Genomic DNA, 26,446 nt, shown 5'->3' with positions numbered 1-26,446 from the left:
TATGTTATATCTCCCTAATGTATCAAAAGACGCGTGATGTTGTAGACCACTGTTCAATATTCAGAATAGTTCTATGAGTTCAATGGGACATATCATCATTTGGTTTGCCTGTCCTGCTCCTCTCAGGTGATCCTGACAGGTGACGTGTCTGGCAACCTGGGATCTCATATCTTTATCTCCAGAGACTTTGGGAACAGCTTTGAGCAGCAGGACCTTCCTTTCAACCCCCTGATGCAGATCACATACAACCCCAGAGATGCCAAAGTTCTCCTGGTTATCAGCAACACTGTGAGTCTGGGGGGGGGGTTAGGGGTCGGGTGGTCAGGGGGCGTGTGGAGGATGAGGAGTACTACAAAGTGTTCTTACTTCTCCTAAAACCCCAGACCCATCGACACACAACTTATCAGTACTTTTACAACACCAGTGGTCTAGTCAGCCTCATTTACCTCTCAGGGTTGATAGGAGTTGTTCCGATCCTCTCTGTCTGATTCACTTTATTTTAGAGCTAAATTGAAATGTTTTTTTTACAGAAGAATTATGAGAAACATATACATGAGTGTGGTAGCAAGTGAGAGGGAACAGTTTGGAGATCATGGGAAAAGTTGAGGACACAACAGTTCACCTGACTCAAGACTGAATACAAACATTACACTTTATATTTGGGGAGGATTTGACATTTACTGTACTTTTTACTGCGTTTGTTGATATAGAAATCTGAAAATTGTCTGAATGCATCATAAGGATGTTTTTTTTATTACATTTTTTTATTTCACCTTTATTTAACCAGGTAGGCTAGTTGAGAACACCTTTATTTAACCAGGTAGGCTAGTTGAGAACACCTTTATTTAACCAGGTAGGCTAGTTGAGAACACTTTTATTTAACCAGGTAGGCTAGTTGAGAACACCTTTATTTAACCAGGTAGGCTAGTTGAGAACACCTTTATTTAACCAGGTAGGCTAGTTGAGAACACCTTTATTTAACCAGGTAGGCTAGTTGAGAACACCTTTATTTAACCAGGTAGGCTAGTTGAGAACACCTTTATTTAACCAGGTAGGCTAGTTGAGAACACCTTTATTTAACCAGGTAGGCTAGTTGAGAACACCTTTATTTAACCAGGTAGGCTAGTTGAGAACACTTTTATTTAACCAGGTAGGCTAGTTGAGAACACCTTTATTTAACCAGGTAGGCTAGTGGTTGAGAACACCTTTATTTAACCAGGTAGGCTAGTTGAGAACACCTTTATTTAACCAGGTAGGCTAGTTGAGAACACCTTTATTTAACCAGGTAGGCTAGTTGAGAACACCTTTATTTAACCAGGTAGGCTAGTTGAGAACACCTTTATTTAACCAGGTAGGCTAGTTGAGAACACCTTTATTTAACCAGGTAGGCTAGTTGAGAACACCTTTATTTAACCAGGTAGGCTAGTTGAGAACACCTTTATTTAACCAGGTAGGCTAGTTGAGAACACCTTTATTTAACCAGGTAGGCTAGTTGAGAACACCTTTATTTAACCAGGTAGGCTAGTTGAGAACACCTTTATTTAACCAGGTAGGCTAGTTGAGAACACCTTTATTTAACCAGGTAGGCTAGTTGAGAACACCTTTATTTAACCAGGTAGGCTAGTTGAGAACACCTTTATTTAACCAGGTAGGCTAGTTGAGAACACCTTTATTTAACCAGGTAGGCTAGTTGAGAACACCTTTATTTAACCAGGTAGGCTAGTTGAGAACACCTTTATTTAACCAGGTAGGCTAGTTGAGAACACCTTTATTTAACCAGGTAGGCTAGTTGAGAACACCTTTATTTAACCAGGTAGGCTAGTTGAGAACACCTTTATTTAACCAGGTAGGCTAGTTGAGAACACCTTTATTTAACCAGGTAGGCTAGTTGAGAACACCTTTATTTAACCAGGTAGGCTAGTTGAGAACACCTTTATTTAACCAGGTAGGCTAGTTGAGAACACCTTTATTTAACCAGGTAGGCTAGTTGAGAACACCTTTATTTAACCAGGTAGGCTAGTTGAGAACACCTTTATTTAACCAGGTAGGCTAGTTGAGAACACCTTTATTTAACCAGGTAGGCTAGTTGAGAACACCTTTATTTAACCAGGTAGGCTAGTTGAGAACACCTTTATTTAACCAGGTAGGCTAGTTGAGAACAAGTTCTAATTTACAACTGCGACCTGGCCAAGATAAAGCATAGCAGTGTGAACAGACAACACAGAGTTACACATGGAGTAAACAATTAACAAGTCAATAACACAGCAGAAAAAAAAGAAAAGAGTCTATATACATTGTGTGCAAAAGGCATGAGGTAGGCGAATAATTAAAATTTTGCAGATTAACACTGGAGAGATAAATGATCAGATGGTCATGTACAAGTAGAGATACTGGTGTGCAAAAGAGCAGAAAAGTAAATAAATATAAACAGTATGGGGATGAGGTAGGTAAATCTGGTGGGCTATTTACCGATAGACTATCTGCAGCGATCAGTTAGTTGCTCAGATAGCATATGTTTGAAGTTAGTGAGGGAGATACAAGTCTCCAACTGAACAGAATGTGTGCGTGACCACAAATGTTTCTATAAAAGGTGCAGCATAAGATCATAAGACCAGGGTTTCAGTGAGAGGGCTCTCCTGTTAGCCCTCTCCACACACCTCTCCAAAGTGTGCACAGTTCCTAAGCAAATTCAAGTCTTCAACTATGAGGTACTTTTTGGCGCTCTCCTAGCTGTGCCGTTGAGGAACTAGAGCAAGTACACTTGTCTTTGTTTTGTTTGGAACACAGCCCTGCTTCCCAGCCAGCACACAATTACTGTTGTTTACGCAATCCAAAAATTGTCCCTTTTTTTAATATAAATCTCAATCTGGGACAGGTTGTCATGATATGAAAGCTTGATCTATTACCAACATGATTTGATTAAGTTATAAAATATGATCTTACAGTGTTAGGCTTTTTACAGGGTCATTCAGAACAAAATAGACCGTAATGTTGATGCACATAGAAAAGAGGTTATGCATTCAGGTGTGTTTCCCATTGCAAATGCTCTTCACAATAAACCCCTGGCACATTCTGTTCGGAACAACCCCTGGCACATTCTGTTCGGAACAACCCCTGGCACATTCTGTTCGGAACAACCCCTGGCACATTCTGTTCGGAACAACCCCTGGCACATTCTGTTCGGAACAACCCCTGGCACATTCTGTTCGGAACAACCCCTGGCACATTCTGTTCGGCACAACCCCTGGCACATTCTGTTCGGAACAACCCCTGGCACATTCTGTTCGGAACAACCCCTGGCACATTCTGTTCGGCACAACCCCAGGCACATACTGTTCGGCACAACCCCTGGCACATTCTGTTCGGAACAACCCCAGGCACATTCTGTTCGGAACAACCCCTGGCACATTCTGTTCGGCACAACCCCTGGCACATTCTGTTCGGCACAACCCCAGGCACATTCTGTTCGGCACAACCCCAGGCACATTCTGTTCGGCACAACCCCAGGCACATTCTGTTCGGAACAACCCCAGGCACATTCTGCATTCAGCCTCCCGATCTCGGCCGGTTGTGACACCCTGGGATCAAACCCTGGTCTGTAGTGACGCGTCAAGCACTGTGATGCATTGCCTTAAACCGCTGCGCCACTCGGGAGGCCCAGTTGATGTATTTTTAATACCTTTTAACCCCTTTACAGAAAGAGCTCTGGCTGTCAGAGGACTTTGGAGAGAACTGGAGGAAGATCCATGACATGGTGTGTCTGTTCAAATGGTAAGAGACAACAAGATATATATATATATCTCAAAGAGACATCAACTTTGGGTAAAGATGTATAGCAAAGAGACATCAACTTTGGGTAAAGATGTATAGCAAAGAGACGTCAACTTTGGGTAAAGATGTATAGCAAAGAGACATCAACTTTGGGTAAAGATGTATAGCAAAGAGACATCAACTTTGGGTAAAGATGTATAGCAAAGAGACATCAACTTTGGGTAAAGATTCATAGCAAAGAGACATCAACTTTGGGGTAAAGATGCATAGCAAAGAGACATCAACTTTGGGGTAAAGATGCATAGCAAAGAGACATCAACTTTGGGGTAAAGATGCATAGCAAAGAGACATCAACTTTGGGTAAAGATGTATAGTACTAGAGTAGCAGAAGAACCCATCCTTACATGGATGCCCACAGGGTAAGAGTTTGTAAAAGTTAGGAACTATTAGCAGCCAGTTATCCCATTGCTCATGGTCTGTTTTGAGTTCCTATAATGACCACTGAACTGTATGTTCATTCCCTCTCTTAACTATAGCTCAGTCCCTGGGGTTGATTTGGTGGAATTATATTAGCTTGACTTCTGCTCCCTCGGGCAGCTAGCTGATTCGTTGTAGATGTTGAATAAACCCATAGAACTTGAATACTAAAATGGATATGAACCTTCTTATGAGGGTTCAAAGGTCAGATATATTGGTCAGGGTGATGTGGTCGACCACGTTTTGCCAGTGCTGTGCTAAGATATTGTTTAAAACAATGAATGTGAAGAATGTATCTGCTCTGTATGTATGTTAGCTACAGGAATGAATCCATAAATATTTCTAATTAACTGCCAATATTCCATTCTAACAATGCAGTCAATACACAGCCGTACACTGGCTCGACTCAGTTTATGACAGGATTTAGACTGGCAGGTAGCCAGTATGGTAAGGTTGTCTGGCAGTTCGCGCATTGGGCCAGTAACTGAAATGTTGCTGGATTGAAAACCCGAGTCAAATAGGTCTATTCATAGAGATCCTATCAGCTAGCTGATTAGTTTTTCGATGCAATATGTTGCAATATGTTGAATAAACATACTAAATAAACATCAATATTGCCCCGACTGTTATCAGGGCACCATACACACCGTAAAACACACACTGTAAAAGCAGGCAGTAAACTGGAATTGCAATTATGTTAGTGTTTGACTATGTGTTCTCTGGGCCAAGCCCTACTCCGCACAAGCTCTATTTTTCTGTAGAGGTATTTCCTGGTTCTGCCTGCATTGTGATGAAAGGGCGTCAGTAGTAGCTGTTGCGTGTTTGTTTACCCTCGCTGGTTCACTTTCTAGCGCTGCGACACCCAGAGCGTCACAAGTAGTGTACAGTACACACACACACACAGCGATATCACACCACCCAGCCTCTTCTCCCAGTCCCTAAAGACCTAAACTTGATAGAAACACAGGAAAATAGGTCAAACTTAACTATGGCATGACAATACTTTCTGAAGAAAAACACAGAAAAGTAGATATTTGAGAAGGGCTTGGCTGTACTGTGTACAGTATGTACTGTATGTGGGAGGGAATGTGTGATTAAACTGTAACCACGACGATAACGCAAGTCACCAAGGTCCTTTTAGGACAACAGGATCATCTGTTTGTCTCTACAGCCTGTCTCAACTTCCATCATATCTCCAGCTGTACCAGTGTGTCCCAAACTATATCAGGCCAGTATACATTGAAAACAGTGATCTTGGTGTTGTACTAGCAACTAAACTTGTTTGGGTAAAGTGGCAGGTAGCCTAATGGTTAGAGCGTTGGGCCAGTAACCAAAAGGTTGCTGGATCGAATCCCCAAGTGGACAAGGTATATAAAAAAAAAATCTGTCATTCTGAACAAGGACGTTAACCCACTGTTCCCCGGTAGGCCGTCATTGTAAATAAGAATTTGTTCTTAACTGGCTTGCCTAGTTACATTTTAAAATGAATGTTTACAAAGGCTAGTAATGTGTGGTGACAGCTTGTCGTCTTCTCTGTTTCCAGGGGGATGGACAGTAACATATTCTTCACCACCAGCCTCAATGGATCCTGCAGTAAGTGACACCGACACTCATTCAATAGCTAATAAATTCTAGAATGTCTCTCTAGTCGTTGTAGTCTAGTCGTTGTAGTCTAGTCGTTGTTGTCTAGTCGTTGTAATAGTCTCTCTAGTCGTTGTAATAGTCTCTCTAGTCGTTGTAATAGTCTCTCTAGTCGGTGTAATAGTCTCTCTAGTCGGTGTAGTCTCTCTAGTCGTTGTTGTCTAGTCGTTGTAATAGTCTCTCTAGTCGTTGTAATAGTCTCTCTAGTCGTTGTAATAGTCTCTCTAGTCGTTGTAATAGTCTCTCTAGTCGTTGTAATAGTCTCTCTAGTCGGTGTAGTCTCTCTAGTCGGTGTAATAGTCTCTCTAGTCGGTGTAATAGTCTCTCTAGTCGGTGTAATAGTCTCTCTAGTCGGTGTAGTAGTCTCTCTAGTCGGTGTAGTAGTCTCTCTAGTCGTTGGTGTAGTCTCTCTAGTCGTTGGTGTAGTCTCTATAGCCTCATGTGACAGACTGTCATAAATAGTTCATGTGGTTCTGGATTGCAAGATAAATAAGTTGACATCTAACTTTAAGAATGTATAAGGAGAACATCTGTCTCTCCCTCTCAGATGACTTGGGGATGCTGGACTTGATGAGATCGACGGACTACGGGAAGACCATCAAGACTGTTGCCACTAAGATCTTCTCTTTCGGCCTGGGGGGAAAGTTCCTGTTTGCTTCTGTTATGACTGGAACTGTAAGTATGAGGAAGTATGTGTGTGTGTGGTCTACTTGTTTGCATAATGTTTGTGTTCCTGCTTTGAATGTAAGCTTGTTCACTAAGCCTAAGGCCCTTCTCACTCTCTCTGTTTTTTTCTCTCTCTCTCTGTTTCTCTCTCTCGCTCTTCTCTGTCTCTGTCTCTGTCTCTGTCTGTTTTCTACGACCCTCTCCCAGGGCACTCTGAGGAGGATCCATGTGTCGACGAACCAGGGGGAGGAGTGGAACATGGCTCAGCTGCCTCCGGTTGGCCACGAGGAGTTCTATTCTATCCTGGCAGCCAATGAGGACATGGTGTTCATGCACGTGGACGAACCAGGAGGTGAGTCAATACCCATACTGTGGTCTTTCTTTTCACCGTTAAGTATTTCCACACAGTGTCTCACTAAATAACCGTGTTGGACCCCAATAGGACCAATGTTCTGTCCTCTTCCTGTCCCTCTAGTTAACCATGTTGGATATGACCCTAACAGGACCAATGTTCTGTCCTCTTCCTGTCCCTCTAGTTAGCCATGTTGGATATGACCCTAACAGGACCAATGTTCTGTCCTCTTCCTGTCCCTCTAGTTAACCATGTTGGATATGACCCTAACAGGACCAATGTTCTGTCCTCTTCCTGTCCCTCTAGTTAACCATGTTGGATATGACCCTAACAGGACCAATGTTCTCTCCTCTTCCTGTCCCTAAATTTAAAAAAATCTCCATTATAATCCATCTGTTTTAGAGAGTAAATCTCCCTTCCTCTTCTACTCTACTCCTCCCATCCTCTGTTCCTCCTTTCCTTTCCTCATCACCGCCTCTCTTCCTCTCCTTCACTTAATACAGTAATAGAACTGTCTCTCTCCTATATGTCCCCAGACACAGGCTATGGCACCATCTACGTGTCAGACGACAGGGGTACCGTGTACTCTAAGTCTCTGGAGCGTCACCTCTACACCACCACAGGGGGTGACACTGACTTCACCAAAGTTACCTCTCTACGAGGGGTCTTCATCACCAGTATACTGGCAGAGGGTAGGGACTACACACACACACACACCTGCTTTAAATGCTCCAACACTCAGAGCACTTAGACTCCTGTGTCCTCAGACTCCTGTGTCCTCAGACTCCTGTGTCCTCAGACTCCTGTGTCCTCAGACTCCTGTGTCCTATATGCCAGTTATGAGGCCCAGTATGACTCTCCTTAGCTGTTCAGTGTGAGATCAGCTGCATGTCTACAGCAGCTCAGGAAGACTGGTGGTGCCATATATACACTGGGTTAAAAATACACTCCATCTAACTTTAGGCATCAGCTGCCTGAGCAGCTTACCGATCACTCTACCTGTACGTAGCCCATCTGTAAATAGCATACCCAACTACCTCATCCCCATATTATTACTTATCCTCTTGCTCTTTTGCACCCCAGTATCTCTATTTGCACATCTCACTCCAGTATTAATGCTAAATTGTAATTATTCCGCCTCTAGGGCCTATTTATTGCCATACCTCCCTACTCTTCTATATTTCCACACACTGTACATAGATATTTTTTATATTTTTCTTTTCTTTTGTGTTATTGACTGTGTGTTTTGTTTTATGTGTAACTCTGTTGTTTTTGTCACACTGCTTTGCTTTATCTTGGCCAGGTAGCAGTTGTAAATGAGAACTTGTTCTCAACTGGCCTACCTGGTTAAATAAAGGTGAAATAAAAAAACAAGTATTTATATGGACAGTGAAGCTACTACTTTTAGTCTCTTTACGTGTTTGGGATTTGTTCCGTATGAGGCGCCAGTACAGAATGTCACCTTTTTATTTTAGGGTATTTTCATGCATATTTGTTTTACTGTTTAGAAATGAAATAACTTTTTAGTATCTAGTCCCCACCCCCATTTGAAGATGTAATAAGTATATGGACAAATTCACTTGTGTGTATTATAATGTAGTCAAAAGTTGAGTATTTGGTCTCATTTTGCTAGCATACAATGACTACATGTGTGCGCCCAATAGAAATGAATGGTACATAATGTATTGTGTCATTTTGGAGTCATATTTATTGTACATAAGACTAAAATATGTTTCTAAACACATTTTTATAGTGGATGCTACCATGATTAGTGAAAATAATTGGGAATAATGATGAGTGAGAAAGTTACAAGGGATCATACCCTTGTAAGAGATCATACCCCCAAGACATGCTAACCTCTCAGTATTACCACTAACAGGGGAGGATAGCATTTTTTTTTGGGGGGGGGGGGGTGAGATCCTTGTTCTTACACTATGTGAATTTGTCCAAATGCTTAATCAAATGAAGGGACAAGACACATCAATTGCTTTCATTTTTGTACTGTCGCCTCAGGAAATATTTGCTCGAAAATCCAAAATGCTGGAGTATAGAGACAAATAATACATTTAAAAAAAAAGCTTCGCTGTCCAAATAAATATTGTTGGGGGGAGTGTAAATGTCTCTTGTGTTGTTGTCCAGATGGCTTGGTGCAGTCCGTGGTGTCCTTCGACCAGGGAGGGGAATGGGTGCCCCTGCAGAAACCTGCCAACACCAAGTGTGACTCCACAGCCAAAGACCCCGACAAGTGCAGTCTCCACATCCACGCAGCTTACAGCGCGGCTATGAAGCTGAACGTCCCCATGCTGCCTCTCAGTGAACCAAACGCTGTAGGACTCATCATGGCGCACGGTAAATCACACACATCTCCTTAGTCATTCACCTGTTCATGACTCTGTCAAGCAAAAAAAAAGCCAGGTCGTCGTGCCGGAGTCTGATCAAGCGTTAACACTCGGAGTTCCAGGCTCGACCATCTCCTGACCCCTAACCCCTAGCCTCTGACTCCCGCCCTTAGGGAGTGTGGGCGATACAATCTCTCTGTGATAATACCCAATGCGTTTTTAGTCATTCAGCAGACGCTCTTTATTTTACCCCGGTTGTGGTATCCAATTGGTAGTTAGTCTTGTCTCATCGCTGCAACTCCCATACGGACTCGGGAGAGGCGAAGGTCGAGAGCCATGCGTCCTCCGAAACACAACCCAACTGCACTGCTTCTTGACACAATGCCCACTTAACCCGAAGCCAGCCACACCAATGTGTCGGAGGAAACACCATATTCAACCCAGGGTAGCTGGGCGCTTTAGGAGGAAGGGTTACCAGAAGTCACGCAGCGTAGGGCAGTCTCAATCTCCTGGTTTGCCGTTCGGTCTGGCTGTTGGTCTGGGGGTGATATCCAGAAGAAAGACAGACATTGATACGAAGAGCTGAACAGAAGGATCTCCATACCTTTGATGTAAACTGGGGTCCCCTGTCGGAAACTATGTCAGTGGGAATGCCATGTCAACATTTTTCTCTGCAGGTGAAAGTTTACGGGAAAAGAATGCACATGGGTGGAGCTTCTGATCAGAGGGGGAATGTTGAGAAAGAACCGCACCTACCCTTGTGTCTGAGGTGTCCACCTCCACGATGAACTGGAGTTTTGGGTCTGGCTGAGTGAGGAGTGGAAGTTCCAGGAACACCACCTCTGCCTCAGGGGCCCAGTGGAACGGAGTGGAGTTGAGAGGTGTTGCCAGACGGCTGTAGTTGCGGATGAAACGTCTGTAAATATTGGCAAACCCCTGGAAATGCTGTAGCTGCTTCAGGTTAGGCCACTCGGACTGCCATGACTTTGGCAGGGTCGCAACTGTCCCTGTGCAATAATATAACCCAGGAAAGACACAGGAAGCATGGAACTCACATTTCTCAACTTTAACAAAAAGCTTATTCTCCCACAGAAATTGGAGAACATATTGCTGGTGAGACTCATCATCCTTAAAAAAAATCTGAATGTCGTTCAAATAGACAAACGAAGCGTACAATCACATCCCTCAGCATATCATTGACTAGGTTCTGGAAAACAGTAGGAATGTTAGTAAGACCAAAAGGCATGACCAAATATTCAGTGGCCTAGTGATGTGTTGAACGCAGTTTTCTACTCGTCCCCCTTTCTGATGCGGACAAGGTGATGGGAATTCCGGAAGTCGAGTCTGGTGAACACCGTGGCACCATGGAAGGGGGTAAAAGCAGAACTAATGAGTGGCTACTTTTTCAGCCGTCTGTGCACGGCCTCAGTGACCCATCCTTTTATTTACCAAAAAGACGATTTGGCTCAACAGTATATCCCCCACTACTGCTGAGCCACCTCTTTTGCTGGACGCAGGGAACAAGTAGAGACAAAGTGATCAACCTGGCCACAGTATAGGCAGCTCCTAGTGCTGATTCGGCGCTGCATCTCTTCTGAAGAGAGACGGGCCCGGCCGAGCTGCAAGGGTTCATGTTCTGGAAGAGACTTGGGAAAGGAGGCAGTCGGAGAAGGAGAACAAGGCAAGGAAGCAGATGTTATGGGGCATGCAACCTTACTCAAATTTTATTTGTCACATACACATGGTTAGCAGATGTTAATGCGAGTGTGGCGAAATGCTTGTGCTTCTAGTTCCGACAATGCAGTGATAACCAACAAGTAATCTAACTAACAATTCCAAAACTACTGTCTTATACACAGTGTAAGGGGATAAAGAATATGTACATAAGGATATATGAATGAGTGATGGTACAGAGCAGCATACAGTAGATGGTATCGAGTACAGTATATACATATGAGATGAGTATGTAGACAAAGTGGCATAGTTAAAGTGGCTAGTGATACATGTATTACATAAGGATGCAGTCGATGATGTAGAGTACAGTATATACGTATGCATATGAGATGAATAATGTAGGGTAAGTAACATTATATAAGGTAGCATTGTTTAAAGTGGCTAGTGATATATTTACATCATTTCCCATCAATTCCCATTATTAAAGTGGCTGGAGTTGGGTCAGTGTCAATGACAGTGTGTTGGCAGCAGCCACTCAATGTTAGTGGTGACTGTTTAACAGTCTGATGGCCTTGAGATAGAAGCTGTTTTTCAGTCTCTCGGTCCCAGCTTTGATGCACCTGTACTGACCTCGCCTTCTGGATGATAGCGGGGTGAACAGGCAGTGGTTCGGGTGGTTGATCTTTATGGCCTTCCTGTAACATCGGGTGGTGTAGGTGTCCTGGAGGGCAGGTAGTTTGCCCCCGGTGATGCGTTGTGCAGACCTCACTACCCTCTGGAGAGCCTTACGGTTGAGGGCAGAGCAGTTGCCGTACCAGGCGGTGATACAGCCCGCCAGGATGCTCTCGATTGTGCATCTGTAGAAGTTTGAGTGCTTTTGGTGACAAGCCAAATTTCTTCAGCCTCCTGAGGTTGAATAGGCGCTGCTGCGCCTTCTTCACGACGCTGTCAGTGTGAGTGGACCAATTCAGTTTGTCTGTGATGTGTATGCCAAGGAACTTAAAACTTGCTACCCTCTCCACTACTGTTCCATCGATGTGGATAGGGGGGTGTTCCCTCTGCTGTTTCCTGAAGTCCACAATCATCTCCTTAGTTTTGTTGACGTTGAGTGTGAGGTTATTTTCCTGACACCACACTCCGAGGGCCCTCACCTCCTCCCTGTAGGCCGTCTCGTCGTTGTTGGTAATCAAGCCTACCACTGTTGTGTCGTCCGCAAACTTGATGATTGAGTTGGAGGCGTGCGTGGCCACGCAGTCGTGGGTGAACAGGGAGTACAAGAGAGGGCTCAGAACGCACCCTTGTGGGGCCCCCGTGTTGAGGATCAGCGGGGAGGAGATGTTGTTGCCTACCCTCACCACCTGGGGGCGGCCCGTCAGGAAGTCCAGTACCCAGTTGCACAGGGCGAGCTTGATGACGAGCTTGGAGGGTACTATGGTGTTGAATGCCGAGCTGTAGTCGATGAACAGCATTCTCACATAGGTATTCCTCTTGTCCAGATGGGTTAGGGCAGTGTGCAGTGTTGTTGTGATTGCATCGTCTGTGGACCTATTTGGGCGGTAAGCAAATTGGAGTGGGTCTAGGGTGTCAGGTAGGGTGGAGGTGATATGGTCCTTGACTAGTCTCTCAAAGCACTTCATGATGACGGAAGTGAGTGCTACGGGGCGGTAGTCGTTTAGCTCAGTTACCTTAGCTTTCTTGGGAACAGGAACAATGGTGGCCCTCTTGAAGCATGTGGGAACAGCAGACTGGTATAGGGATTGATTGAATATGTCCGTAAACACACCGGCCAGCTGGTCTGCGCATGCTCTGAGGGCGCGGCTGGGGATGCCGTCTGGGCCTGCAGCCTTGCGAGGGTTAACATGTTTAAATGTCTCCCTCTGACGCTCCCGGAGACAGTTGTCGATGCGGATGGCGAGAGAGATGAGCTCAGAGTCCATCAGGCTCATCCATTGACACCTACTCGTCCTTGATAGTCTCAGTGAGAGCATTCTGGAATGCTCCCTGAAGGGCGGACCTCATTCCAGCCGCTCTCAGCAGTGAGGGTGCGAAACTCATTTGCCATTTCAGTGACACTATGGGAGCCTTGACGGAGGGACAGAAGTCATTTAGCGGCATCCTTATTGCAGACAGGGTGGTCAAAGACTCTTCATCTCCTCTGTGAAGCTGGAGTAGGAAAGCAAAAGGGGGACTGTTTCTACCATAACACCGTGGCCCAGGAAAGCACTGCTCCACAGAGGCATCCAATCAGGAAGGAAATCTTGGCCCGTTCGCTAGCGTAAGAGTAGGGCTGTTGCTCTGCAGGTCAGAAAAGCTCAGTGAAAACTCCTTGACGTGCTCCAGAAGGGGTTTCAGGGCTTGGTCATGTTGCTCGAGCGGGGCGCCTTGGCCGGCGAGGGTTTGGTGGAGAGGATCTAAGTCTGCTGGGTTCCTACCTGTGGCCAGATCTTACTGTTAGGCGGGGTGGACCAAGTTCAGACTAGGAGACAGGGATAAGGTAACTAAGGTATTTATTGAAAAGCAGGGGTGGAGATGGGTGCAGGACAGGGGAAACTCGGGCAGGTAGCAGGGAACCAGTAACTGAGGCAAGGGGAGTAGGGGTAGGGTAAGCAGGTCAAGAGCGGAATCGAAGGAAGCAGTAGAGCAGGGAAGCAGGACTGATGAGACAGGGACCAGAGTCAGAGCGGATGGAACTGTAGCGAAGAGAAAAGCAGTGTCAGGCTAGAGGTGAACTGGCACAACATGATAACAAGCTCTATGCAGGAACAAACATCTTGAACCGCAAACTGACTGAGCAGAGGTTACGATCTGGCAGCGTGTAAGTGGCAGGGCTGAGTCTTTGTAGAGATCTGCTCTGCCCTGTGGAGGCAGAGCAGGGGCTGCACAAACCCGGTGATTACATTAATGGTCAAGCCAATGGAATGTGAGTACTGCGCTTCAACATGGATGAGGACGATGGACAAAGACATAATTTAAAATCACAGGGAGGTAATTCACCAAAATATTCACCAGGATAATCGAAATGATCTTGAACGTCCTCATCTTCATGTTATTTGTCCCCTCCCTGTCTCCTTCCCCCGGCCCAGGTTGTTTCAGAACCCTGAGAACTGAGAGGCAGCAGAACATCACAGACGTCAGCATAGTTCCAATCAGAAGCACACTGAACAAACTGTCCACCAGAACTATCAGCCAGGCAACACCACAACCGCTCACCCTAGCTGTGTCAGGGGTTTGTGCTCCACGCAGATGCAGCACTGGAACAGGGGTCGACCAGTGAACAAGAGACCCATACCGAACGCTGCAAGACTTGAGACTGCAGTTGTTTTGATGTGGTATGCTGAAAACGGAAGACTGGTAGAAGAGGACGTCGGACACACGGCCAGGTTGAGAGAAGAAGAACTCGCTCCGGTCACTATCTGCCACAGAAAGTAGCCATTGGTGGGGAAACTCCGGATGAGATTAATTTCACAGGAAGTGAAAGTGCTGATGAAAATCCGTTGTGCATAAAAGTCAGCTAACTGAAAGTTCTGTTTGTCTCTGAATGTTAATATGTTGTGGGCTTCAATACGCTTCGACAAGTGATAAAGAGTTGTTACTTGCATAGGTCCTGTTGCGATTTTACTTGACCTCTGACCCCTAAACTCTCAGGGAGTGTGGGCGATGCCATCTCTGTGATGAAGCCTGACGTGTTCGTGTCAGATGATGGAGGTTACACCTGGCTACAGGCCCTGGAGGGACCTCACCACTATGCCATCCTGGACTCTGGTGGACTCCTGGTGGCCGTGGAGCACTCTGCTCAGCTCATCAAAGACATCAAGTACGTCTGTGTGTCCATAAGAAGGGCTCTGTTCTAAGTAGAGTACTATATAGGAACAATAAGGGCTCTGTTCTAAGTAGTGTACTATATAGGAAAAATAAGGGCTATGTGTTCTAAGTAGTGTACTGTATAGGAAAAATAAGGGTTCTGTTCTAAGTAGTGTAGTATATAGGGAATAGAAGGGTTCTGTTCTAAGTAGTGTACTATATAGGGAATATGCCAGGGAGTCATTTCAGAGGGCAAGGCGATGCAGGTAGTCTGGATCCCAGTCTCAGGCTATTCTGCTGTAAGACAATACTGGTATCCAGGCTAGAATGCAGAGGCCTCAAAAAAAACCTAAAGAAAGAGAGAAAGAACTGAAACATCTGCTAGGGCTTCCATAGAAAACCACGTTACGATTTAACACACCCCGTGGCAAATGTTCTGACGTAGGGTAATGTGTTCTTTCCTGTCAGGTTTTCCACAGACGAGGGCCAGTGCTGGCACGTTCACCAGTTCACCAGCGATCCCATCCACTTCACAGGGCTAGCGGTGGAGCCAGGGGCGAGGTCTATGAACGTCAGTGTCTGGGGCTACAGAGACTCTCTGCTCAGTCAGTACTGGGTATCTGTCACCGTTGACTTCCGAGAGCTGCTCACTAGAACCTGTGAGTATCAGGAGATACAACTAAACACTTCACACTACTTAGCCAACCTGAGCTACACTGTATTGGCCTGGTTACACATCCGCATTACCAGTCTAAAGGAAACTGATGTAATGTAGATGGGACTGACTGGGGTTCAAACCTGGTTGTCTTTCACACCTCAAAGAACTGTGTTGGCCCGCTGAGCAAAAGCCTCATGTCTGTTTCTCAGGTGAGGACCAGGACTACGTGCAGTGGCTGGCACACTCTGATGACATCAGCGACCCTAACGACGGCTGTATGCTGGGTTACAAGGAGAAGTTACTGCGTCTAAGGAAGGCCTCGGTCTGCTGGAACGGACGAGACTATGAGGTCAACAAGCAACCCACCCCCTGCCTCTGCACCCTGGATGACTTTCTGTGGTCAGTGGTTCAATTACTTCAACTGTTGTTTTGTAAACTGTAAAGCCATGGGCATATTGCAGTTGTGTATTGTAAAGGAGAATAGATTAGAATATATCCAACTAGACTAGACTAGATTCGACTAGACTAGATTCGACTAGACTAGATTCGACTAGACTAGATTCGACTAGACTAGATTCGACTAGACTAGATTCGACTAGACTAGATTCGACTAGACTAGATTCGACTAGACTAGATTCGACTAGACTAGATTCGACTAGACTAGATTCGACTAGACTAGACTAGATTCGACTAGACTAGACTAGATTCGACTAGACTAGACTAGATTCGACTAGACTAGACTAGATTCGACTAGACTAGAGACTAGACTAGATTCGACTAGACTAGATTCGACTAGACTAGATTCGACTAGACTAGATTCGACTAGACTAGATTCGACTAGACTAGATTCGACTAGACTAGATTCGACTAGACTAGATTCGACTAGACTAGATTCGACTAGACTAGATTCGACTAGACTAGATTCGACTAGACTAGATTCGACTAGACTAGACTAGATTCGACTAGACTAGACTAGATTCGACTAGACTAGATTCGACTAGACTAGATTCGACTAGATTCGACTAGACTAGATTCGACTAGACTAGACTAGATTCGACTAGACTAGATTCGACTAGATTCGACTAGACTAGACTAGATTCGACTAGACTAGATTCGACTAGACTAGACTAGATTCGACTAGACTAGATTCAACTAGACTAGATTCAACTAGACTAGATTCGACTAGACTAGATTCAACTAGACTAGATTCGACTAGACTAGATTAATTTATTTTGTTCAGGTCAGCACATCAGAAACATACAAACAATTCACAATATTGTCTGTCCCTGTCTATCCCTCCCTCCCGCTCTGTCTGTCCCTCCCTCCCGCTCTGTCTCTCCCATCCTGTTTGTCTCTGTCCCAGTCTGTCCCTCTCTCCCATTCTGTTTGTTTCTGTCCCGGTCTCACCCGGTCTGTCCCTCCCTCCCGCTCTGTCTCTCCCTCCCGCTCTGTCTCTCCCATCCTGTTTGTCTCTGTCCTGGTCTGTCCCTCCCTCCCGCTCTGTATCTCCCATCCCGTTTGTCTCTGTCCCGGTCTCACCCGGTCTGTCCCTCTCTCCCATCCTGTTTGTTTCTGTCCCGGTCTCACCCGGTCTGTCCCTCCCTCCCGCTCTGTCTCTCCCATCCTGTTTGTCTCTGTCCCGGTCTGTCCCTCCCTCCCGCTCTGTCTCTCCCATCCTGTTTGTCTCTGTCCTGGTCTGTCCCTCCCTCCCGCTCTGTATCTCCCATCCTGTTTGTCTCTGTCCCGGTCTCACCCGGTCTGTCCCTCCCTCCCGCTCTGTCTCTCCCATCCTGTTTGTCTCTGTCCCGGTCTGTCCCTCCCTCCCGCTCTGTCTCTCCCATCCTGTTTGTCTCTGTCCCTCCCTCCCGGTCTGTCCCTCTCTCCCATCCTGTTTGTCTCTGTCCCGGTCTCACCCGGTCTGTCCTTGTTTAACCTGCTCCACGCTGCCCCACCTTTAGTGACTTTGGGTACTATCGTAAAGAGAACAGCTCTGAGTGTGTGGAGCAGCCGGACCTGAAGGGTCACCTTCTGGAGTTCTGTCTGCAAGGCAAGGAGGAGCTGCTGCAGACTAAAGGGTAAGGCTTTAGTCTCTGTGTTCCAACCTGGGTCTCCTGTGCATAACGAGACCGTGTTAGCCCACTGAGTGAAAGCCTAGGCATTAGCTTGGGGATGCTAACACAAGCCTTCCAAGTCTCAGACAAAGCTACTCATCACACAAGTGTGGCTCACCAAACCCCCTCCATTACCTCCATTTTTTATTTATTTTAATTTTATTATTTCACCTTTATTTCACCAGGTAGTCAAGTTGAGAACAAGTTCTCATTTACAACTGCGACCTGGCCAAGATAAAGCATAGCAGTGTGAACAGACAGCAACACAGAGTTACACATGGAGTAAACAATAAACAAGATTAAGATACACGACTGACTACTAAGCATGTCCTCATGGTCCACAGCTATAGGAAGATCCCCGGGGATAAGTGTGAGGGAGGAAAACAGCCGGAGAGAAAAGAGATCGACCTCAGTAAGAGGTGTGTCAGTGATCTGCTGGGACCTCAGGAACTACTGGTTAGTAGAAATATATGTTAGTGAATCTCATTGGTCCTGGTCTACGATGGACCATAATCCATTGGTGATCTGGTGTGTTTTGACTCCTAGCAGAAAAGCAGTCAATTACATCCAGTTGAATTGGGTCATAATGACGTTCTATCAACCAGTTTAGCCTGCTGGGGGTGGAGTCAAAACTCCCCAGACTACCAATGGATCTCATTGGTCCTGTTATGTAATAATTGACCACTTCAACATGACTATGGAGGTGATGCTGCACCACTGTCAGTAGTAATGTTAACATGACTTTCTTTCTCTACTATCTCTATCTCTCTCTGTATCTCTCCGCTCCTACAGATGGACGGCCATCTGTCCAGCTCTGCACCCATCATAGTGACTGTTTTAATCATTGTGCTGCTCGCAATCATAGCTGGGGTCCTCATCGTCAAGAAGTATGTCTGCGGTGGCAGGTCAGTAGAGCTGTTTTTATGATTCATTATGTTTTAGATCAGGTCAGTAGAGCTGTTTTTATGATTCATTATGTTTTGATCAGGTCAGTAGAGCTGTTTTTATGATTCATTATGTTTTAGATCAGGTCAGTAGAGCTGTTTTTATGATTCATTATGTTTTAGATCAGGTCAGTAGAGCTGTTTTTATGATTCATTATGTTTTAGATCAGGTCAGTAGAGCTGTTTTTATGATTCATTATGTTTTAGATCAGGTCAGTAGAGCTGTTTTTATGATTCATTATGTTTTAGATCAGGTCAGTAGAGCTGTTTTTATGATTCATTATGTTTTAGATCAGGTCAGTAGAGCTGTTTTTATGATTCATTATGTTTTAGATCAGGTCAGTAGAGCTGTTTTTATGATTCATTATGTTTTAGATCAGTTCAGTAGAGCTGTTTTTATGATTCATTATGTATCAGATCAGGTCAGTAGAGCTGTTTTTATGATTCATTATGATGTTTTAGATCAGGTCAGTAGAGCTGTTTTTATGATTCATTATGTTTCAGGTCAGTAGAGCTGTTTTTATGATTCATTATGTTGTTTTAGATCAGGTCAGTAGAGCTGTTTTTATGATTCATTATGTTTCAGGTCAGTAGAGCTGTTTTTATGATTCATTATGTTTTAGATCAGGACAGTAGAGCTGTTTTTGATTCATTATGTTGTTTTAGATCAGGTCAGTAGAGCTGTTTTTATGATTCATTATGTTGTTTTAGATCAGGTCAGTAGAGCTGTTTTTATGATTCATTATGTTGTTTTAGATCAGGTCAGTAGAGCTGTTTTTATGATTCATTATGTTGTTTTAGATCATGTCAGTAGAGCTGTTTTTATGATTCATTATGTTGTTTTAGATCAGGTCAGTAGAGCTGTTTTTATGATTCATTATGTTGTTTTAGATCAGGTCAGTAGAGCTGTTTTTATGATTCATTATGTTGTTTTAGATCAGGTCAGTAGAGCTGTTTTTATGATTCATTATGTTTCTAGATCAGGACAGTAGAGCTGTTTTTATGATTCATTATGTTTTTAGATCAGGTCAGTAGAGCTGTTTTTATGATTCATTATGTTTCTAGATCAGGACAGTAGAGCTGTTTTTATGATTCATTATGTTTCTAGATCAGGACAGTAGAGCTGTTTTTATGATTCATTATGTTGTTTTAGATCAGGTCAGTAGAGCTGTTTTTATGATTCATTATGTTGTTTTGGATCAGGTCAGTAGAGCTGTTTTTATGATTCATTATGTTGTTTTAGATCTGTATGTCCAGTTGTAACCAGGTATGCATTTGGAAAGTATTCAGACCGCTAGATTTTTTCCACATTTAGTTACGTTAGACTTATTCTAAAATGGATTAAATAAATAAAATCGTCATCAATCTACACACAAAACCACATAATGACAAAGTGATAAAAAAAATGTATTTTTTTTGTATTTTTACAAATGTATAACTGATAATAATAATAATAATACCTTATTTACATAAGTATTCAGACCCTTTGCTGCGAGACTCGAAATTGAGCTCAGGTGCATCCTGTTTCCATTGATCATCCTTCAGATGTTTCTACAACTTGACTGGAGTCCACCTGTGGTAAATTCAATTGATTGGACATGATTTAGAAAGGCAAACACCTGTCTATATAAGGTCCAACAGTTGACAGTGCATGTCAGAGCAAAAACCAGGTCATGAGTTTCGAAGGAATTGTCCGTACAGCTCCGAGACAGGATTGTATCGAGGCAATACATCCGAGGAAGGGTACCAAAACATTTCTGCAGCATTGAAGGTCCCCAAGAACACAGTGGCCTCCATCATTCTTAAATGGAAGAAGTTTGGAACCACAGACTCATCCTAGAGCTGGCCTCCCAGCCAAACTGAGCAATCTGGGGAGAAGGGCCTTGGTCAGGGAGGTGGCCAAGAACCCGGTAGTTACTCTGACAGAGCTCTAGATTTCCTCTGTGGAGATGGGAGAAACTTCCAGAAGGACATCCGTCTCTGCAGCACTCCACCAATCAGGCGGAAGCCACTCCTCAGTAAAAGGCACATGACAGCCCGCTTGGAATTTGCCTTAAAGACACCTAAAGGACTCATACCATGAGAAACCAGATTATCTGGTCTGATGAAAGCAAGATGGAACTCTGTGGCCTGAATGCCAAGCGTCACATCTGGAGGAAAACTGGCACCATCCCTACGGTGAAACAAGATGGTGGCAGCATTATGCAGTGGGGATGTTTTTCAGTGGCAGGGACTGGGAGACTAGTCAGAATCGAGACAAAGATGAATGGAGCAAAGTACAGAGAGATCCTTGATGAAAACCTGCTCAAGACCTCAGTCTGGGGTGAAAGTTCACCTTCCAACAGGACAACGACCCTAAGCACACAGCCAAAACAATGCAGGAGTGGCTTCGGGACAAGTCTCTGAAGGTCCTTGAGTGGCCTGAATACTTCCCGAAGGCACTACATCCACAAAGCAGTGCAGAGAGCAAAGAGGCTGATCAGTAGTTTAGGGGAGAGCTGTAGAGAGCTTCTAATGATCCGAGCCAAGCTATACTAAGCCGGTTACTCATGCACCCTAGTTTCTGGCACAACAATCATGTGAAAGGGGTTTAAGGGGCTCAGTGTATCTGTGTTTTGATTGGCTCCCCCAGGTTCCTGGTACACAGCTACTCTGTCCTACAGCAGCATGCTGAGGCCCAGGGACTAGACGAACCCCTAGACAGCAACTTCACTCAGACCAGAAACATGGCCGACTTCCACGACGATTCAGACGAGGTAATGTTACCATGAAAACACTTGCACGTCCTTTTTCATTGGTTATTTGTGTGTCCTTAGCACGTACTCAACAGATACAATATAGGTCAATACTTTGGTATGGGAATGGCCGTCTCTCCATTGCCTCAGTGTTTTCTCTAGTCCTTTCCTGTGAAAAGTCCACTTCCATAGAAATGTTTTTGTTCTCTGTGCTTCTGTAGGATCTTCTGGAGTAAAAGGTTGAACATGCAGCTCCCAAGAGGACCTACTCGTCTCCTGTCTGTCCTTTACAACCCAGAGACTCCTGCAGCTACAAGAGGACCTACTCGTCTCCTGTCTGTCCTTTACAACCCAGAGACTCCTGCAGCTACAAGAGGACCTACTCATCTCCTGTCTGTCCTTTACAACCCAGAGACTCCTGCAGCTACAAGAGGAATCTAGTCTCCGGTCTGTCCTGAGGCTCACTGCTCTACATCGAAGAACACGTTTCTTCTATCTGTACAACCAGAGGCTCGCTGCTGCTGTTCTCTCCTTCGACTCCTGCTACTTCCTCTTTCCCTCCCTCCACCATGACCCTTGACCTCTAACCCCTGACCTTCCAGCGCCTGGCGGAGAGTTGTTCCAGTGCAGCTCTCATCAGTGAGGTATCCAATGAGGCTTTGTGATCTGAGTGAGACACAGCCAGAATTCAGCAGGAGAGCAGAGGTCCAGTCGGGTTGTTATGGTTGATTTAAAAAAAGAAAATGTATTCTCAGAGTTCCTTTTCTGTTGGGATAGAATGGTGTGTTGGTTCTGGAATGCTGGTGAATCTGGAATCATGGAACTGTTGTTTTAGAAGCCGTTTTAATGTCTTTGGGAGCTTCTCTTAATATCTACTGTAGCTAGACTCTTCAAAACAAGTGACCGTAAACAGCACCATGATGACATTACGGGTTATACATGCCTCTCCCATTGCTTTGGACTGGGGATCTTGGGAAATATTACGTATTCGTTTCTATTGAAGACATGTCCTTGTTTTCCCCTCCCCTGCACTTACATAAAGATTTTTCATTGATGTGATTCGGGGTTGGGACTATGGTAAATGGGTTGTAGTTAGTTACTGTGGCTTGGTAAAATTACTCTACCAAGCCACCCTATTTCTTAACTATTTTTTAAAACTATTTTGCCTAAATGATAAGATGCAAGTGGAAATATTTATAAGCATTTAAAGTTGGATAGCAATAACATGTTTAGATCCACTGTATCAACACGCTAAGCTTTCATAGTAGGAATCAACCTCCTCCTCTAAACTAAAGGGATTAATCCTAACATGAGAATTGTGTACCTAACTCAAACATTCACCTTCTAAATCATGCATCGTTTTTTTTTAAATTCAAGTTATGATTTGGCTATATTAGAACAATAGAATAAGTTTATCTAAACATTGTATGCAGTTGTGACTGCCTAAAGCAGTATAAAAAAATGTCTGTTTAGTTTGAGTCAGGGGGGGGGGGATGTAGTATACAAAAAGCTATTCACCTCATGCATCCTCATTTCTCTACACAAATGATGTTTAATATGTTGAGCTAATCCTACACTAGTGAAAGTAGACCCCAATGTGAAGGAAGGACTATATAGGAATCAATCGAATGTAAACACAGGCGCTAAGGACACTTTTTTTTTTTTTTGAAATGTAATAACTGTCACATAGATCTGGACATCTTTAACGAAGCCATTTTTGTTAGAAGAAATTATTTTATAAAGCTTAACAATGTTGTATGGATGTCTAGCAGTTTTGCCACTGGCGTGTCTGTTTTCAGTGTGTAGAACAGACCTCTTGTCTGTATGTACTGTACGCTCGTATCTTAATATGATGAGCTAATACTACTGAATTACACATTTTATTGTGGTCACCACATTACCTGAAAAATGTCATTGACTTAAGTTTCACCTAGACTAGGGTCATTCTAGCCTCGGAAGCCCATTTGGAACGATGGCCTTGGGAGACTAGGGTCATTCTAGCCTCGGGAGACTAGGGTCATTCTAGCCTCGGAAACCCATTTGGAACGATGGCCTTGGGAGACTAGGGTCATTCTAGCCTCGGAAACCCATTTGGAACGATGGCCTTGGGAAACTAGGGTCCTTCTAACTGGGAGTATACACCTGACAGCTAAATTAACACTTCTTGTAGGCTTGAATGTTGGAAAAAACCAGGCGCTAATGATCGCTTCCCTTTTGAACTAGGCTACTTTAAATACCGTGGAGTCACATGATCTCTCTCTCTCAATAGTTTGCCGTTTTAAAACATTTGTTGCGCCATCCTTTCCTCTTCCTCTCTGTTCTGTCGTCTTCTACGTCCCTTTACATGGTGAACTGGTATTTATTTAGAATGATCTGATTGATTTTGAGTGCAGTAATGTAACTTATTGTGTGGATGGTTATACAAATCAAATCACATTTTATTGGTCACAGACACAAATGCTTGTAAAGTGTCTAGTAGAGGGGGTAGGGTCTGTCCAGTGTGTGTGTGGGGGGGCGGGTCTGTCTAGTAGGGTCTGTCTAGTAGAGGGGGTAGAGTCTGTCTAGGAAGGAGGAGGGTCTGTCTAGTAAGGGCTGTCTAGTAGGGTCTCTCGTAGAGGGGTATGTCTAGTAGGGTCTGTCTAGGAAGGGTAGGGTCTGTCTAGGAGGGTCTGTCCTGGGGGGGAGGGGGACGACGACGACACACCCCTAGATTGGCTAACTATGTAAGAGCAATTTTAATGATTACATTCCTTGAATTCAAACCAATAAGACGTTACATGTTGACCTGCAATACCAACTACCCTGTTTTGTAGAATAGTCCTCAGACTTCTCCTCTACCCATAATGCAATGGGAACAACATAACCCAATTTAATTTTACTCCCTGATCATGCAATACAGCTTTATTTGTCCATTGTGAAACAGACAAATGCAATGTTTCATCCAACCTATATTTGGTGTTTGGTTTGTACATTACTGTAGCCACATTTGCACAGGATTGAAATAATTAGCTAAAAAATTTCAATTGGCAGAACCAAGCCAACACATACTGTAGCTGCTAAAACACGAGGAAGACACTTGTTCTGAATGATTAATTCATATTTAAATCATGAAGGTTTTATGTATTGAGATTTGAAAGGTGACATCTTTATTAGATTTTAAAATAGCTGTATAAAGTTATAATGCAATGTGAGAAAGTTCTGGAATCGTTACATCTTTGTATCTGCTGTGTAGTTCAATATATTTGAGGTGATTTTGCTTTGGGTTATTGACTAATAAATCAACTTGTTCCTTTAAGTTTTCTGCTCATATATATATATATATATATATGAGTAGATTTTATTTTGTTAATGTTCAGAAAACCAACTTGATACAAGAATGTAAAATCAAACCTTAACAGATGAATGGTAAATAATGTGACATTATCAGTCTGTCATCTTTAAATAAAGATTGAAGATTTCTCTGTAATGCAGTAATATGCAAACTATAAACATCTCAACTTCAGATTCTGTACAGGAAGTTTCCCTCAGAAGAAAATGAACTATTTTCCATTCTGTAGCACAGGCCAGGGCTTTGTAGACCGCATTAGTTCCTCCTCTGATAACACCGTTCCCATCTGTCTACCCTGTCCCCCTGTTCCTCCACCCCCGGGTAAGACCTGCTGCCTACCCTGTCCCCCTGTTCCTCCACCCCCGGGTAAGACCTGCTGCCTACCCTGTCCCCCTGTTCCTCTACCCCCGGGTAAGACCTGCTGCCTACCCTGTCCCCCTGTTCCTCCACCCCGGGTAAGACCTGCTGCCTAACCTGTCCCCCTGTTCCTCCACCCCGGGTAAGACCTGCTGCCTAACCAGTCCCCCTGTTCCTCCACCCCGGGTAAGACCTGCTGCCTACCCAGTCCCCCTGTTCCTCCACCCCGGGTAAGACCTGCTGCCTACCCTGTCCCCCTGTTCCTCCACCCCGGGTAAGACCTGCTGCCTACCCTGTCCCCCTGTTCCTCCACCCCCGGGTAAGACCTGCTGCCTACCCTGTCCCCCTGTTCCTCTACCCCCGGGTAAGACCTGCTGCCTACCCTGTTCCTCCACCCCGGGTAAGACCTGCTGCCTACCCTGTTCCTCCACCCCGGGTAAGACCTGCTGCCTACCCTGTTCCTCCACCCCGGGTAAGACCCTGCCTACCCTGTTCCCCTGTTCCTCCACCCCGGGTAAAACCTGCTGCCTACCCTGTCCCCCTGTTCCTCCACCCCGGGTAAAACCTGCTGCCTACCCTGTCCCCTGTTTGTCTACCCCGGGTAAGACCTGCTGCCTACCCTGTCCCCCTGTTCCTCCACCCCGGGTAAGACCTGCTGCCTACCCTGTCCCCCTGTTCCTCCACCCCGGGTAAGACCTGCTGCCTACCCTGTCCCCCTGTTCCTCCACCCCGGGTAAGACCTGCTGCCTACCCAGTCCCCCTGTTCCTCCACCCCGGGTAAGACCTGCTGCCTACCCAGTCCCCCTGTTCCTCCACCCCTGGGTAAGACCTGCTGCCTACCCAGTCCCCCTGTTCCTCCACCCCTGGGTAAGACCTGCTGCCTACCCTGTCCCTCTGTTCCTCCACCCCGGGTAAGACCTGCTGTCTACCCAGTCCCCTGTTCCTCCACCCCCGGGTAAGACCTGCTGCCTACCCTGTCCCCCTGTTCCTCCATCCCTGGGTAAGACCTGCTGCCTACCCAGTCCCCCTGTTCCTCCACCCCTGGGTAAGACCTGCTGCCTACCCAGTCCCCCTGTTCCTCCACCCCTGGGTAAGACCTGCTGCCTACCCAGTCCCCCTGTTCCTCCATCCCTGGGTAAGACCTGCTGCCTACCCTGTCCCTCTGTTCCTCCATCCCCAGGTAGGGCCCGTTGCCAACCCTGTCCCACCTCCAGGTATGGCCTGCTGTCTCAGCCTGGCCCACACGCTGGAGTCCTGTTTCGCTTTCCTCTCTGGGGTGGGGGTGAACTTGCTCTGGAGGACTCTGAGGAAGATGTCACGATGCAAGGAGAAGCCCTCGGCCAGATGGCCAACGGTCCATTCCTCTGGTAGCTCCTGCTTCAGATACCTGGGGTGCAGTCATTGAGTCATCGGTGTGGTCAGTCTTTTCAGGCAGAACATTCAAAGTTGCAGATAGCTTTATTTCTAACATGACTCTCTTCTACCTAACAGACAATCAAACATGTCATACACATTACATTTATTTCTGACTATTGAGTAACATTTCACCCTTGCCTCACCTGATCTACTACATGGTGTCCCAGCTCAGCCTC

At 45.1% G+C, this 26,446-nt stretch overlaps 1 protein-coding gene across 1 annotated transcript in view; it reads left to right on the top strand.

Annotated features, from left to right (window-relative positions):
- The window catches only part of LOC124032372 (sortilin-like), a 36,807-nt gene extending 12,172 nt beyond the window's left edge, over nucleotides 1-24,635 (top strand). The window contains exons 5-19 of the mRNA XM_046344731.1: nucleotides 127-288; nucleotides 3,698-3,771; nucleotides 5,792-5,841; nucleotides 6,437-6,564; nucleotides 6,763-6,907; nucleotides 7,444-7,599; nucleotides 9,047-9,256; nucleotides 14,566-14,734; nucleotides 15,190-15,380; nucleotides 15,589-15,778; nucleotides 17,338-17,454; nucleotides 17,835-17,946; nucleotides 18,283-18,395; nucleotides 21,067-21,190; nucleotides 21,391-24,635. Of these exons, the coding sequence (XP_046200687.1) occupies nucleotides 127-288; nucleotides 3,698-3,771; nucleotides 5,792-5,841; nucleotides 6,437-6,564; nucleotides 6,763-6,907; nucleotides 7,444-7,599; nucleotides 9,047-9,256; nucleotides 14,566-14,734; nucleotides 15,190-15,380; nucleotides 15,589-15,778; nucleotides 17,338-17,454; nucleotides 17,835-17,946; nucleotides 18,283-18,395; nucleotides 21,067-21,190; nucleotides 21,391-21,405 (1,956 nt within the window). The 3' untranslated portion in view covers nucleotides 21,406-24,635. The remainder of the gene's footprint in view (nucleotides 1-126; nucleotides 289-3,697; nucleotides 3,772-5,791; nucleotides 5,842-6,436; nucleotides 6,565-6,762; nucleotides 6,908-7,443; nucleotides 7,600-9,046; nucleotides 9,257-14,565; nucleotides 14,735-15,189; nucleotides 15,381-15,588; nucleotides 15,779-17,337; nucleotides 17,455-17,834; nucleotides 17,947-18,282; nucleotides 18,396-21,066; nucleotides 21,191-21,390) is intronic.
- The last annotated feature ends 1,811 nt before the right edge of the window (nucleotides 24,636-26,446 follow it).

Source organism: Oncorhynchus gorbuscha, linkage group LG03 (assembly GCF_021184085.1).
Source record: "Oncorhynchus gorbuscha isolate QuinsamMale2020 ecotype Even-year linkage group LG03, OgorEven_v1.0, whole genome shotgun sequence".
Classification (NCBI taxonomy): domain Eukaryota; kingdom Metazoa; phylum Chordata; class Actinopteri; order Salmoniformes; family Salmonidae; genus Oncorhynchus; species Oncorhynchus gorbuscha.
Note: the sequence above shows the minus strand (reverse complement) of the source record. Positions and strands in the feature narration are given on the sequence as shown.